Here is a 14,821-nt window from a genome sequence, read left to right on the forward strand (position 1 = left end):
TTAATTCGTCTCTTGACTCCTCGCCGCTCGTTCTCTCAGTCTTGCCTCGGTCGTTTTCTTGGCCTCTTCGACCCAGCTGTCATAGCTACCATCCTTGACTTTGGCTGCAACCACTCCTTTGAGCACTTCACCAGTAAAGCCAACAAAGTTGTGGCGTCTGAGAGCATTCTCCCAGTCCCATTGAGCACGCTTTTTCTTTTGTCGAGCAAGGCTCTCATAGTCCTGGAACTCTTGCGCCTTGACCCTTAGATCCTGGCACATAGCCATCAGATTAAATCGAACCTCTCCTGCTGGGTATCTTTCGATGCGCCGCTGTAGGACTGGAATGATCTTTTCGGGAAAGTCCTCAGGGGAACAGTCGCCGTGGGAAATGGGGAATGGTTGCAATCCGTCCAACTCGTACAGTTTGCCATGGTACGAAGTGTAACCGATGAAATGAAAAAGATCCTCCGTTCCTGCATTGGGATCTCGTTGTGTCTCATCGGCAAACGGGCTCGATCGCGCAAAGCTGTTGTGTGTTTCTCGAATCAGATCTGAGTTGGACAATGATTCTCCTCTTAGCCCAGCATCGAAACCAGTTGTGAAATCTTTAAACTCTTGCAACGATGATCCGATCTCTATTCTCGCGTGACTGCCGTCAGCTCCTGATGTACTTGGATCGCTGGATTTGTCGTTGTTGAGCACCACTGAGAGTATGGCTTGGGTTCCACAAGCATTCTGTATGGTTTGAGCGGCAAAGAACAATCCATCATCTTCGACCACCGCAGGGTCGTACGATCCATCCTGCGGGGTTCCCTTGGTTTCTGAAGAAGAGCCTATCCACTTGAAGAGGAAAATGACACCGTAGACAGGACTGTGACGGAAGAAAGGTGTCAGTGCTGTTGTGCAAATTCCCGACGATGAAAGGTTGCAAGGGACCAGGGCTACGCACGACTGTCACATTACCTCAAAGCACGTATGGAGTCTGCATCCAGAGATATCAACTCTTCAAATTGCACACCCTTCACTCCCAACTGCTCGATGAGAGATGTGAACACGCCCTAGATCCAAGTAGACTTGTCAGCACAGCTATTCAGAGGAGATTTTCGCGAACCAGATCGCAGTCTGCGTCACCTACTTCGTCCGACTCAATAGTGCTCCAGCCACCACTCGAGGCGTCTTCAGCCATGATTGAGAAATCGGAACGATCAGGTAGATGGAGGGGTTCGTGTCAAACAGGGTGTCAAGTCGGGAGGGCTGTACTGGAGGTTGTTCCGGTACACCAGGTTTTAAATAGAATAGAGGTGGAGGAATATACCCCAAGGCCTCAACGGTCAACTGTTTGGATAGTTGGGGGTTGCAGAGCCTTGCAGATGGCAGTTGTGCAAGTTGTTTGTTCCTGCGTTGAACTGTCACATTTTCTGGTGGTTTGAATTGCGGTTCAGTTGGAGACTGGCCCGATGACGTGGGGAACCGTAGCCTGGCCGACCGCCCACAGGGGCTTCATGCAGAGGGTCGGTCCTTACTTAAGCTTAACAATAACCTACCGAACCTGCCCCAGCCTCGGGTGGCCTTTAGCTAAGAACGCACTGGAGCCCAAAGTCAACTCGGTTTCGCTGTGGTTTCGACCTTCTTCCATTTGACATGCTCGCCACGACTAGGGGAAACCGCAATCTGATGGGATGTTCTCAAAGGTAACTTCAAGAGTTCTACATGCTCTTCACATCACGTTACTGCTACCAGGTGAAACGTCTCCGATGGAGTTGGCGCGAGCCTGAGGTCTCCTGTTTCTATGAGAATATCTGCCTTCGTGTGCTTTACGGTCTCGCTCACCGTTGAAGGTAAGCTTGGACCCAGAGCAGGCTGGTCCGATTTCCTTCAAGGCATGCATGGCATTCCAGGACATGCCTCATCAGCTTGCATCAGGCCCTTGGAGATGACGGTGGACTGCTTTGCCCCGAATTTCCGAATCAATGACTTTGCCGGCCCGCTTTGTTGAGTACCAGACATTTTATTTAAGCCGACGCATCCTCGTTGATTTTTAGCCGACGGGTCAAGTGCTGGCAATCGGCCCACGACAACGCAACCTGTTAACCAGCGCGTTCGAGGTATATCTGCTGATACCTGCATTTTTCTTTTGATGGGGAACATCTCTCCCAAGGATGGCGTCCCAAGTTTTAGACTCCACTGCATTCCCCATCATCGACTCACATATCCATCTATATGCCAAAACCCATATTCCCACCCTGAGTTGGACGGCTGAACTACCGGAAGACCACCCCTTGAACAGGCAAAGAAGCGTCCAGGACTACAAGCTTGTGTCTGGAAAGTCACAGAATCTTCTCGGTTTTGTATTTCTGGAAACCGATCGCAAGTCTGGTCTCGGTAGCACTGATTGGGAGGATGCTTTCAAGGAAGTGGATTTCTTGGTAAGGATTGCAACTGGTCGACCAGTAGAAGGTGAGGGCCATGCAGCAGAGGACGGAAGACTAGTCCTAGGAGTAGTACCATGGGCACCAGTGCCAGCAGGGGTCAGCCTTTTGGCAGAATATGTCGAGAAAGTACAAAGCAAGTTTCTGGATGGAGGGGTTCCAAATCTACTAAAAGGGTTCCGCTACCTGGTTCAATCTCGACCGGCTGGTACGATGATGGAAGACGGCTTCATCGACGGCCTGAAGTGGCTGGGGGAGAAGGGATTGTCCTTTGATCTCGGAGTTGATGCTCGCTCAGGAGGCTTACACCAACTAGAAGAGGCTTGCGACATGATGCGACAAGTTTACGAGTCCGGAAGCAATCTCAAAATCATCATCAATCATTTCTGTAAGCCTGATCTGCGCCTTACAGCATCTCAAGCCAAAGAAGGCCACCATGATTTCATCAGCTGGAGGCAAAGCATAGAACGGATGGCCAGCTATCCTACAGCATACATGAAGCTGTCGGGTTGGTTTTCCGAACTCCCACCTCAAGACAAAGATCATCCGGAAGAGATATCACTGCTAGTAGAGCAGACGAAGCCTTGGGCGGACGTGGTTTTTAAAGCCTTCACCCCTTCAAGGATCCTATTCGGTTCCGACTGGCCTGTTTGCGGTGTTGGTGGACCTGGCGAGGAATCGTGGCAGCACTGGCACGATCTAGTGGAAGCGATCCTTACGTCTCAAAATCTGAGCACAGAAGCGAAAAGAGACGTGTGGTCTGGTACTGCCACACGAGCATACAACATCACTATCTCGACTAAGTCACGATTGTGATGATCATTATTGAAAGTTGACAAAAGCTCCGCCATCCACCAAAATCGCTGCACCAGTGACATATGATGACAACTCGCCAGCAGCCAGAAACAAAGCTGGTCCAGCCAGATCATCTGGCCGTCCTAACCTCCCCAAAGGGATTCGACCCTCCATATAAGTCTTCTTGTCACTATCGTCCCTCAAATCCTCATCATTCAGCTGTGTCCGAATCGTCCCCGGAAGAAGTGCATTACAACGAATGTTATACTTCCCCAACGCCGTCGCAGTAGACTGCATCAGAGACAAAATCCCCGCTTTCGTCGGCGTGTAATGACACTGCTGTGCACCACCCACCAGCGCGGAAATACTGGAAATACCGATAATCGACCCGCCCTGAGGCTCCTGCTTTGTCATCTGCTGTGCCGCGGCCTGCACCGCATAGAAAGCACCCGACAGATTCGTGTCGATGTGCCGTTGGTACGATGTCGGGCTGATCTCCAGGAACTCCTCGAACTTGCAGATCCCGGCATTCGACACGAACGTATCCAGCCTTCCGAAACGAGCGACGGTCTGAGCGACGAGTTCCTGCCCGGCCTCCGGTTGTGAAACGTCACCCGGCACAGTCAGTAGTGGTACATCTTCAAGGTTCTGTAGTGTTGCGGATGGATTTCGGGACTTGATGGCGTCGAATGCTTCTGTTCGGAGGGATGAGAGTAGCTTGTCTTCGTCTGCGTTGTGGGATGGCAAGTAGTTGATCGCGACGCTCGCACCGTGGGAGAGAAATAATACTGCAATCCCTCTTCCAATCCCCGTGAGGCCTCCCGTAATGGCAGCCACTTGGCCTGTGATGAGAGGTGGCAGTGGCATGGCGATGCTTTTCTCCTTGCCGAGTCCTTCTCTGTGCCCCGAACACTTCTGATTTATATTCGTTGTATGAGACAACTCAATCCGTGAGGCGTCGACCTCACCTTCTCAAAAGCTCAATGGTAGGATTTTCCACAGACCAAGAGACGTCCCCCCAAATCTGAGTTGATTCATTCTAAATTCCACTGCCCAGACCACGTCGAATCAAAGTTGCCTGGACCATTTACGTAGCATTTTGCCGGAGGAATATTTGCCGCCAGAGCAGTGAGGGGCAAAACTCCTCGGGTTCGGGCCATCACAAAGCGAAGGGTCTGGCCCGAATTTTCTTGGTGTTACTGTGAAGCATATGGCTTGTTGTTGCAGCTCACTTGCCTCTCCGTATTGGATGCCTTGATCGCTCCGGAGCGTGCCTGGAGGCTTCGTGATCGTGATGGTGTGGGTCGAGTTGGTCGAAGATCTGGATGCGTGAACGGTGATTTGGTTTCTCCGTTGTGCGCTCTATCTGGCTATTCTTCTGCGTTCCCGTCAATGTGATTTCAGCCTGATCCTGGAAGCGATGGCAGGTCAGGCAGGTTCGAAGTTGCGAGGCTTGGTTTACATGTCTGGCATGGTGACCTTTTTGGGAGCTATGGTACGTTTTTTCTTTCATATATAACTAAGCACAAAGAAATATGTCATGGGAATCGAAAGAGCATGTCGTGATATGTCGCCGAGGGCTCTAGGGGCCTGGAAGGGCATAAAGCCATTCTTTATCCTCTAATCGCAATCAGGTTCCTGAACCATCAAGGCTGACCTGCATATTCAGTCAATGGCGCCGCGAATATCCATCAAACGCGACGAAGAATCGACCACAATCCAATACCATCACCTAAAGGTATGTCCCATATTTGACCGATCTTCCTCAAAATAAACACGGGCAATATAGCTTACAGTTACACAGTCCGAACCAGTGGGTCCTGCTCCACCGCAGAACGAAGGGATCGTGTTATCACCCAGCATAGAGCGAGCAACGAACATTAGAGACCCACGTGGCAATAAGCCCTGGACCAGCAACGATTGGATATTCGACACGGGCGCGACGTCACATGTCTGCAGCAATCGAGCGCTACTACATCGCTACAGCAGTTTCAACCCCTACGCGAACACGAATTCCCATGCGACCGGCAGGGGCCGGGGAAACCCAGTGGCTCACTTTGGACCTAATCCGATCACGATCGCTGGAGTCGGCGATACGTTCTTCGTGCTACCGGGGCATGGGCGTTCTTCTCTGAGCAAAGCGAATCCATTCAGTGTGCCCGTCAGGAATGATCGTCCGAACGTCGACTTCCTTACAGTGAAACAAGTCATGCATATCCCTGACGCTGGAATCAACATTATTTCGTGGTCACAGTTGAAGAAATCGACCAAGGGTCTGGAGTTGTCGCTCGTTGAGGCCATTGATGGTGCACTGGTCGTTCAGTCAAAGCATGGACCGGTCATGCGGTTCGTCTTGAGGGACGGACTGTACTTCTTGGATCGAACAGACGAAACGGTGCTCAACCTTGAGCCGGGTGGATGATTCACGGTCAGGAAGCGACGGCCGTGGCACGGCGTGGCGGCTTGAAGCAGCACTTGACACTGGGCACTAGGTCGATGGAGCCAGGCTATGTGGTAAAAGCACGAGAACTCGCTTCTTTATTTCTTAAGCTATGCCAAAATATCCAACGCCTCCCATATGCAATCAGAGTCCAGGGCACAATGTCTCGATGACACGATCTCACGAATGCTGTCCATTTGTCTCAGCATGGCCGCCATTAACCGTCGTTTCTTTCTTCTCCACAGGTGCCGACAAGGACTTTTGAGGGGCAAATCCCAATAGATTGGTTGCATCAATTAGTCGGGCATTCGGGTTTAGTTCGAGACCAAATCCTGGCTTGTCGAGGACACTAACATCCAGATAACCGTTGGTCGGGATGGGTTCGTTGAGGAACAAATCCCCAAAGACGGGCAAGACACTCTTTCCGTCTGGGCTGTTTGCGAGGTATTCTTGGAACGGAGAGTTGTGTTGGCTGACGACAAAGTGATATGAGTAAGGACCAGAGGCATGTGGGATAACAGGGATATCGTATGCAGCTGCCATAGCTGTCACCTTCAAGAGCTCTGTCAAGCCACCGAGCCACATCACATCCGGTTGGATGATGTCGACATTGCGACCTTCCAATAACTTGCGAAATCCATAGCGAGAGTATTCGTGCTCCTAGAAAGTTGTTAGCAAGAGAGCCGGAGGTTTTGAATGCTTCTTTTTGCTTACCCCAGTGGTAAATTTGGTATCCGGGTGAGCCCTTTTGAGCAATGCGAATCCATCAAAATCGTCTGGAGAGAGCACTTCTTCCCACCAGTCTATTCTAATATCTTGTCTCTTTGCCTCTGATACGAGTTCGATGGTGTATTGGACATTCAAGGACATCCAACAGTCAACCCTGAGAGGGAAATCTGGCCCTACATCCTCGCGATGCTTTTTGAGAAATTCGATGTTCTTTCTCAAGCTGTCAGGCTCGTCTGCACTATAAGGCAGGGGTACCTTGCCAGCGAGGAACCCCATTTTCTGAGCAGCAGCAGGCTCAGGTCCAGTACAGTAGAAGTGTAATCGATCCCTCGTTGCACCACCGATCATCTTGTAAACTGGTTCATTTCTGATTTTACCAAGGAGATCCCATAATGCCAGGTCGAGGACTGAGATGACGGCAACAGGCAATCCTTTGCGACCATAGAACATGGAACCTCGATACATGAGTTCAAACAAGTCATTCACATCCCGAGGGTCGCGTCCAAGCAAAAAACGTTGGAAATGTTGTTGCACAAGCCAACAGCCAGGTGGTCCGCCGAATCCAGTGGCAAATCCTTTCGTGCCGTCGGTGGCTTCGATCTCGACACAGAAGGATCCCAAGACATTGATACCAAAAGAGGTTCTCGATTGTCGGTACTTCTCCCATTTGGACATTGGGGTCGCGATCTTGTTGTCAATCAACCAATGTCCACCCTTGACATTGTGATAATCACCACCAGAGCCCACGCCCTCGATGACGAAAGTCCGAACATTTTTTATGGTCGGAAATGATTTGACTGAGGCCATGTTGTTGATATTCTGCTCGAGTTGTCTAGTAGGAGGGTTTAATGATCTATTGAATTTGGGTGTCGCAATTTATTTGTTTGTCTACGCCGCCCTCGGATCGTTCAAGCGTGGGGGGAAAGGGACAGACAACCACTGCTGTAGATTTACGAACATTTATGTAGGGACACACGGAAGCTAAAGGCAATTCAGGCATTGGGGGTTCATCCATTGGGTTATTGGCAAGCGGTCTGGGAGGTGGGAACTCAATAAACGGGAACCACATCAGCCGTCCATCTCGCTGATCGGGACAATGTGAAGCGGGAGGATAACAAGCTGAGCCTTCCAACTAGGCCCCTCATGAGACATCGTCAATGGACAGCAATTCATTTTTAGCACGGCTGTCACCCCCGTTAGCTGTGGCAATACCGGTGCGGATGCCGCGATGATTCCATTCAGATGGAGATCAGTCCGTTGTTGAGGGACAGAGTAGAAGATTGGAAGGTATTCAATGCAAGAGTTGAAATTGGTGGAGGTAGCCCTGACAGTGGAATGGAATACGAGCTTGGAAAGTGCCGCTATTTCGCAGTACCACCTTCCTACTTCGCACTCCCACGTGACTTATCCGTCAGACACCAAGTCACCATTACCTGCTATCACCAGGGGCTTCATAGGTAATTTTGTCGAGGATTGGAATTCTATCCAGCAAGGGATATACTAAGAAGACTTTCAACGGGATCGGGGGATTTGAATAGGGTTGTAGTCTGAAGCAGAAACTGCTTCCATCATATTAGGCAGTCACGTGGGTGGCGGAAATAAGAGACAGTATCGTGAAATATGACACCATGCCCTAACCTTCGAACTACCTAGGCGGGCACGTCGGCCAGAGGCTTGAGATTGGGAGAAGATTTACTTCCCCAGCTTTTTCATTTTCGATCTTTCTCCATCATTCTTGTACTTCGGTCAACCAGCCACATCTCGGCCCGAGATACAGCTTTTCTTCCTTTCGGGGCAATGTTGCCAACATCGCAACTCCCAGTAAACACAAGTCAATTATCTGTCTATCATGAATCCTCCAAAGCTTGAATTCTACGACAATCATTCGGGTGCCACTAGTAATGGTCTGGCCAACGCGACGAGTAATGGCGCCCCCTCGTTGGCGCCACGTCTTTCTGCATCACCTTCCACTTCGGTCTCTGGCTCTGATGACGAGCGAGATGGCTCCAAGAAACGCAAAAGGCCTATGAATGTTACGTATGTCCTAGCTCCATTCACAGTATTCCGCTTTTTCGTTTTCACTCCTGTTTGTCTGTACGTGGAGATGCGGACATCTTGCTGATGTCGGAGCTGGACAGCTGCGAGGCTTGTAAGCAAAGAAAGGTCAAGTGCGGTATGTGATTCTCGTCTTTTCGACTTGTTGGTTTCGATCAAGAAATAATTTGTTCCTCAGATCGACTACAGCCATCTTGTGGATGGTGTTCGCGCAACGACCATCCTTGCGAATACAAACAACGGAAAAAACCTGGATTGAGAGCTGGCTACGGCAGAGAGCTTGAGTCGCGGCTCGATCGCCTTGAGCGACTGCTTGATGAACAAGGCCAACAGTTAGCCGCACACCTCTCTGCAACATGCATAATCGACCAGCCTTCCGGCGTTGGGGCCGGCCCTCGTTCCAGTGTTCCAGTGATTAGTCCAGAAGTTCAACAACGAGGCTCGTATGATGCTCAAGCCGTGACTTTCTCTGGCGACGTGAGCTATCAAACAATCGAACCGAACCTGCGCACTTCAAATTCGCGACATGGATCGTTGCAGTACCCTGCTAGCCAAACTAATATCGCAGATCCGCAGTTGACTCAGGCTCAGAGTTACTATACACCGTCAGCAAACTCCTTGACCTCACCACATTCCACGGCAGGGTATCAAGGAACACATGTCTTTAATGAGCATTCGGCCATGCTCCCTCCCTATGACCTCCTTTATGCTCTGGTCGACCTATATTTCAAGCACGTTAACATCTGGCTGCCTTTGCTGGACCGGAAGACGACCTTAGACACTCTCTTCGGGCCATCTCCCCTTGACGAGGCAGACAGGGTTTTGTTACACGCACTGGTTGCCACCGCATTGCGTTTTTCGACTGATCCTCGTCTGACTCCCGAAAGTCGGCAGCATTATCATGACACTTCTAAGCAGCGCGTACAACTTTTCGGATTGGAAAACTCGAATGTGAGGGCATCGCAGGCACTCGTCATTCTGGCATTAGACGTCACGGGAACAACAAATGGTCCTCCTGCTTGGAACCTGCTGGCATTGATCAGCAGAAGCATGGTTCAACTTGGTCTTGCAGTAGAATCTACCTCATCATTAGCAACTCCACTGTATCCATCTATTGCAACACTTAGGGTATCTGTGCTACCAGAACCCAAAAGTTGGATCGAAGATGAAGAACGACGCAGGCTCTTCTGGGCCATCTTCCTACTCGATCGATATGCCACCATTGCAACCGCATTTGAGTTCGCACTTGACGAAAAGGAGGTCGACCGCCGCCTACCTTGTCGAGATGATCTCTTTGCTGCGAATAGGCTCGTGGAAACGCGTTGGTTCCACCCTCCTGAACGTCCGCGGTACGCCACCGGAATTGCTGACAACCACGGACATTTTTCATATCACTGTGAACTCATGGCTATCCTAGGTCACATCCATCAGTTTCTCAAACGTCCGATTGACATTGGTTCCCTGACCGACGTGGAGCAGTGGCAAGGCTCATACCGTGCTCTTGACAGTGATCTGAATGCTTGGCACTTCAATCTGCCTGACGAGTTCGCAAACATCACCAGGCTGATGAGAGCGAATGTGCCTGCTAAAAATATCAATTGCGGCTGGATTATGCTTCACGCAGCATACTGCTTGACAGTCATTCGCTTGAACTCGTCTGCAGCATACCCGGCGCAGAGTTCGCCCATCTTCTCCTCATCATACAGTGCCATGCAGAGGTGTTTATCTGCGGTCGAGAACTTGCGTCAGCTGTGTCGTTTCGTTAAGCTCAGTGGTTTCCTTGACAAAATCGGCCCCCCATTTGCATTTGCCATCTGGGTGGGTTCTCGTGTTATGCTCGTGCACGGTTCGACCATGGATCATGAAGTGGACCCTGATATTGACTTTTTCGTTACCACTCTATCCGAAATGGGCGAGCACTGGCTCGTTGCAAAGAGGTACAGCGAGATATTGGGGCGAGTCCTTGCAGAATACAGACAATCGCAACGCACAAGTGGGGTGACCGGGGAGAGAGTTACCCCTTCGACGGTGAAGATACTCGCCGATATGCGGCGGTAAGTTGTTTCGAAGACCTATTGGTTGCGTTGCTAAATCCGAAAACAGATGTGCCTACGACTTAGACTTCTTGATATCGCGCCAGCCGCATACAGCCGCAGTCAGGTCGTACCACCCAACGCGAGCAAACACTCCGGCCCCCAATGAACTGGAATATTTGGATGTTTTCGACCTGTTCAACTTTCCACGTTTACCCATGGCGCAAGAAGGGGTCGATAATGGTAATGGACAAGGCAGTCTGGATCAACCTGCGGCCCCAGACCTCTCTACAATGGGAAATAATTTGATTCCAAATTTCGCAGTTCCCAATCCCGAAGCTGATTGGCTTTTTCATACCGGCTAGAGTTTGGTGGATGGAGAGGATGGCTCCTATGCCACCTCAAATCCGTCACGATCAGCCTAGAGACTTCGAGCCCGAAGGAGACAATTGTGGCCTCCACCGTCGCAACGTCGTGGAAGATTTTTCCCGAGAGCTGCTCAAGACATCGCAGATCCCGAGCTTGGCCAAGAGGAATGGAACGCTTTGCTTTGTACATTTGGTTACAGTCGGATTGGGAAGAACGAGCGATGTACAAATTGAGACTTGAAACCAAAGACACGTTGAGCAAGTCGTCAGAGATGACAGTGGTGTCATGTCACCAACCCCGTCTCTAGAGAAGATGAGGTGGTTCGAGTCAGCCTTACGCTATACCGAAACTGTTGGAAACCCGATCTCTGGATTTTGACTGGTGGTACAGAACGGATAGGGCAGCCGTTGAAGCAAAGCTAAAGTTCCGAGGGTCCCAAGAAATTAGGCTTGTGAGCCAGTAGAAACAGACCATGTAGTTTGACTCTGAGATCCCCCAGGGGAACTATATGGTACGAGCTGACCAACGAAACAAGATGCACAAAGGTTCAGTACGAGTCAGTTCCTCAGCCCAGCAAAGCCGGATAAGCGGCCAAGTCTCCTCTACCAGGAGCCTGTGGAAGAGAAAGCTAAAAGAGGCACTCGAGGAACTTTAGTTAAGAAAGCATGGCAGTGTAAGATGACGTTGGCCTGGGCAGTAGTTAGCAGGTGAATCCTTCCTCCACTTTCGTTGTCTCCATTCTCTCTCGCAAGTCTATCCACCTCAGTTTCGAGTCGCAGCAGGTCTCCTTACGGGCGCCTCGGGCTGCTCGGTACCTGGGAACAATACCTAACTTGAGTACCAGTCAAACTACTAGTATAAGCCCTTACCTGCACCGTTTTGACCCTGCCCACTACCACCCAGCGAATACCTAGATCTTTCTCCCGTGCTCATGCCCATTACTATCATCATCATCGCCTCGGCATGTTTACTTGTAGTTAGCAGCAGTCTGCCTCAAGTCACCTGACGTCCTCTCTAAAGCATTCGCTAGGCGGTAACCCGTGGCTTTCAACCGCAAAGTTCCTCGTTCACCGCTGTGCACGCGATTTCTTCTTTCCTTTCCTTCCGTAAAGTCCTCTTCATTATTCACCTTAGTCACTTCCCATCGTATGCCCAGGCATCCGCCAGGCACATCGTCATCTATCTGACATCGGCGTATAATCCGACCATCATTTTGTCTTTTTGAAATACATTTCAGTGACCCTTGTCAATTACTTGCTGACGTTCGCAAGTGGCAAAAGACAAGTTGTCCTCGCTAACTCGAGAATTCCCATCCTCCGCCCCCCTTCCCTTCCCATGTGTTCCCACTTTCACATCGTTCCCCGTCCCCCGTGACTCTTTCACCCAACGTTCTGGTCGTTTTGATCCGTTCCTAGTCCCTTTTGCGGGATTTGCATCTAAAGGCTAATCGTCCCTCAAGATTGGGTCACGACTTTTCAGCACCGCCCGCCCTAAGTCCCATTCTGTTCAAGTCTTTTCAGCCTCAGACCCTCCATCACACCAGGTTCCGCCGCCAACCCAACAGGGTGTCCTAGTGTGCCAGATACCTGATACCTGATACCAACGTACTGTCTGTATCTGAACAAGGTTGGTGACGAACATGAGCCCCGCCCTCGGCTTTCGTTATATCCCAGTCCGGAGCGTGATTGATCTCATGCGACGATCGCAGTCCACGTTTCGGACCCAGGGCTCAGGAACCTCTAACCATTTCTTCAGTCCTCTGTCTTTTTCACATTTCATTACTAGGCTATGCCTCGTCCGTCAGACCGAGTTCTTAATTCGTCGATATTCGGTTGTTTGCTGTGTGATTGGCCCAGGTCACAATCCGCAAAGCGTGTTCGGTCGGTCGTTCTAAACATCCGGCCAAGATCGCAATTGTGTTAGTTTTTGCTTCCTGCGAAGCATGATGATTCTGATTCTGCTGGATTGGCTTTCTTTTGGTTTTCTTATTGGACGAATATCGCCCGAGATATATGACTCTCCGTGGGTCATGAACTTCTTCGGTCGCTGCCTGACAAGTTACCACTGATTGGCTGATCCCACCAAGGCTACACTCGACTCGACTCTAATAAGAACTCCCAACCCTGATCCTTCGAATCCAAGACACTGATGTGTGATGCGCATACGGTACTTATATCAAACAATTTCTAACTTGGAGAAGAACATCAAATCTTCAATTTACAGCTCAATCGACCTTGATTTCATTACACTCAATTTTTATCATCGCTTTTCAAAGTCCAAAAGGATGTGCTATCAAATCGTCGAACGTTATTCAGTTTGTCGCTGTCTATATCACAAACATTCAGTTGACCCATGTCAACGCTACGGCCAGAGAGGACATTCTACAACGGAGAAGACTGTCCTTGTTGGCTTCGCCTGCCCGGATCATGCTTCACGACGAAGAGCGGAGCCAAAGCCATCCTCGGAGGAAAAGCCAAAGGAGAATCGTCATTGGCGCGACTCTGGCTATTCGAGCGGTGGTTATGGTTCCAACTCAGGTCGCCGTTGAGACTGAGGGCCCTACTTCTCGGCTTTCGTTGACTTTGTTCAACACCTTCACGGGCTAAACCCATCTTTGCTCCGAATACGACAGGTTCAGCACTCCTCTCAATGTATCGAGCTGTTCTCGAGGACCAGAAGTAAAACGTCACTGGAATGATGGCTTCAACACAACCGATGGACGGTCCGGCGACGGTCGCTTGAGTCATCATGAGATGATTCGCCATCCTAGCTCGAGCGGTACTTCGCCTTATGGAACCCGCTTATTGAGCGGTTTCTGACTGCGATACAAGACGAGCAAAAACGTCGACGATCCGCAACTACGTAGGCCATCAGTGTTCTCGACGAGTTCCAAGGTGGCCGCCATGATAGGATCATCATGCCCGTATGGCCTCACACGTCCCAAATCTGCCTCGCCCGTTCTTTGGCGGCCAGTGTTTCAGTTATCTCATGCGTTCTTTTCTTTGGAAGGATCTGTGGGTTTCAAAGGACGCAGGCACGTCCTTAGGGTACAACGTAACCATGAATGGATATGATGGTGATGAGTTGGGCACAACGGCGCCTCGGGGATCTTGCTTCCCCAGCTTTTAAATCTTGAAAAGATACGGGGTTAGCTATTTTGACGATGACGACTGTTCAGCAGGGTCACGCGCGTTGTCTTCTGATGTGTATTGGAGCATGTCTGAAACATTTTACTATATGTATCTTATTGCACTACTAGCTCTTCGTCGGCTGAAGCATGCCGGACGCAGTCCACGAAGCCCTTTCCGATAGATATTCAAATTATGCAAATGTCTTGGCAGTCCGAGGTTACTAGTAAAGTAGTCAACCTGCCTTGTACCTCTGAGCCTCCTCCTTAGTTACTTACCTACCTAACTAGGAAGATACCAAAATATGAAAAAGGCGTGCAATTTTAAGGCGACCACGCCTTTACTTAGAAACCACATACGTATGACCTGAGCAGGCAGCGCAGTTTCCTCGTTTGATCTTTTTGACTCGTGAGTCGTCAGTGTGTTTCCCTACTAAACCTGGAACTTGTGTCTGAAGGAGTGACGATTACTTATCCACGCTTGAGGCCATGTTTCGTAGGCCTCAAACTATCCCCCAGGTTTCCGAACACAGAGGTGAACAGCGGAACTACGATTTTCGATCTCGCAAACCCACGACCGCCACGGATGACCTTACGAATACTTAGTACCTGGTCTTCCAAACCAGGGTTTCGGGCATGCTTGAGGATTCCGCCCACTCGAGTTGCTCTAAACCGATTACCTGCAGCAGTTAAACCAGATACTCCAAAGGAATTAATCGAGTCATCGGCTGATGCGATGCCACATCCGTTCATCCATGACGAATACTTATTTTCGCAAAACGGATCTCATCAGATCCCTATGTAGGTAGGTAGGCAGGGCTCTTCTGACCGCGCATGGAATTACTAGCTAGCTAGTTGGTGG

General features: G+C 50.2%; 6 protein-coding genes across 6 annotated transcripts; 3 read left to right on the forward strand and 3 right to left on the reverse strand.

The window, feature by feature from the left end:
• LTR84_005392 (uncharacterized protein) lies at positions 1–1,168 on the reverse strand (the record flags this gene model as incomplete). The annotated part of the gene is made up of 3 exons (XM_064848961.1): positions 1–853; positions 946–1,040; positions 1,094–1,168. 3 exons carry the CDS (start codon positions 1,166–1,168, stop codon positions 1–3), a joined length of 1,023 nt encoding a protein of 340 aa, XP_064704175.1.
• Positions 1,169–2,141: 973 nt separating this feature from the next.
• Positions 2,142–3,227, forward strand: LTR84_005393 (uncharacterized protein; the record flags this gene model as incomplete). The annotated part of the gene is made up of 1 exon (XM_064848962.1): positions 2,142–3,227. The coding sequence occupies one exon, from the start codon at positions 2,142–2,144 to the stop codon at positions 3,225–3,227; it is 1,086 nt and encodes a 361-aa protein (XP_064704176.1).
• A 6-nt stretch (positions 3,228–3,233) lies between these two features.
• Positions 3,234–4,073, reverse strand: LTR84_005394 (uncharacterized protein; the record flags this gene model as incomplete). Its single annotated transcript, XM_064848963.1, has 1 exon — positions 3,234–4,073. The coding sequence occupies one exon, from the start codon at positions 4,071–4,073 to the stop codon at positions 3,234–3,236; it is 840 nt and encodes a 279-aa protein (XP_064704177.1).
• An 805-nt stretch (positions 4,074–4,878) lies between these two features.
• Positions 4,879–5,628, forward strand: LTR84_005395 (uncharacterized protein; the record flags this gene model as incomplete). Its single annotated transcript, XM_064848964.1, has 2 exons — positions 4,879–4,944; positions 5,011–5,628. 2 exons carry the CDS (start codon positions 4,879–4,881, stop codon positions 5,626–5,628), a joined length of 684 nt encoding a protein of 227 aa, XP_064704178.1.
• Positions 5,629–5,826: 198 nt separating this feature from the next.
• On the reverse strand, positions 5,827–7,182 carry LTR84_005396 (uncharacterized protein; the record flags this gene model as incomplete). Its single annotated transcript, XM_064848965.1, has 2 exons — positions 5,827–6,306; positions 6,361–7,182. The coding sequence occupies 2 exons, from the start codon at positions 7,180–7,182 to the stop codon at positions 5,827–5,829; spliced, it is 1,302 nt and encodes a 433-aa protein (XP_064704179.1).
• Positions 7,183–8,224: 1,042 nt separating this feature from the next.
• Positions 8,225–10,828, forward strand: LTR84_005397 (uncharacterized protein; the record flags this gene model as incomplete). Its single annotated transcript, XM_064848966.1, has 4 exons — positions 8,225–8,469; positions 8,514–8,548; positions 8,609–10,484; positions 10,534–10,828. The coding sequence occupies 4 exons, from the start codon at positions 8,225–8,227 to the stop codon at positions 10,826–10,828; spliced, it is 2,451 nt and encodes an 816-aa protein (XP_064704180.1).
• Between the last annotated feature and the right edge of the window lie 3,993 nt (positions 10,829–14,821).

This window comes from Exophiala bonariae, assembly GCF_035927105.1.
Source record: "Exophiala bonariae strain CCFEE 5792 chromosome Unknown scaffold_20, whole genome shotgun sequence".
Lineage (NCBI taxonomy): Eukaryota > Fungi > Ascomycota > Eurotiomycetes > Chaetothyriales > Herpotrichiellaceae > Exophiala > Exophiala bonariae.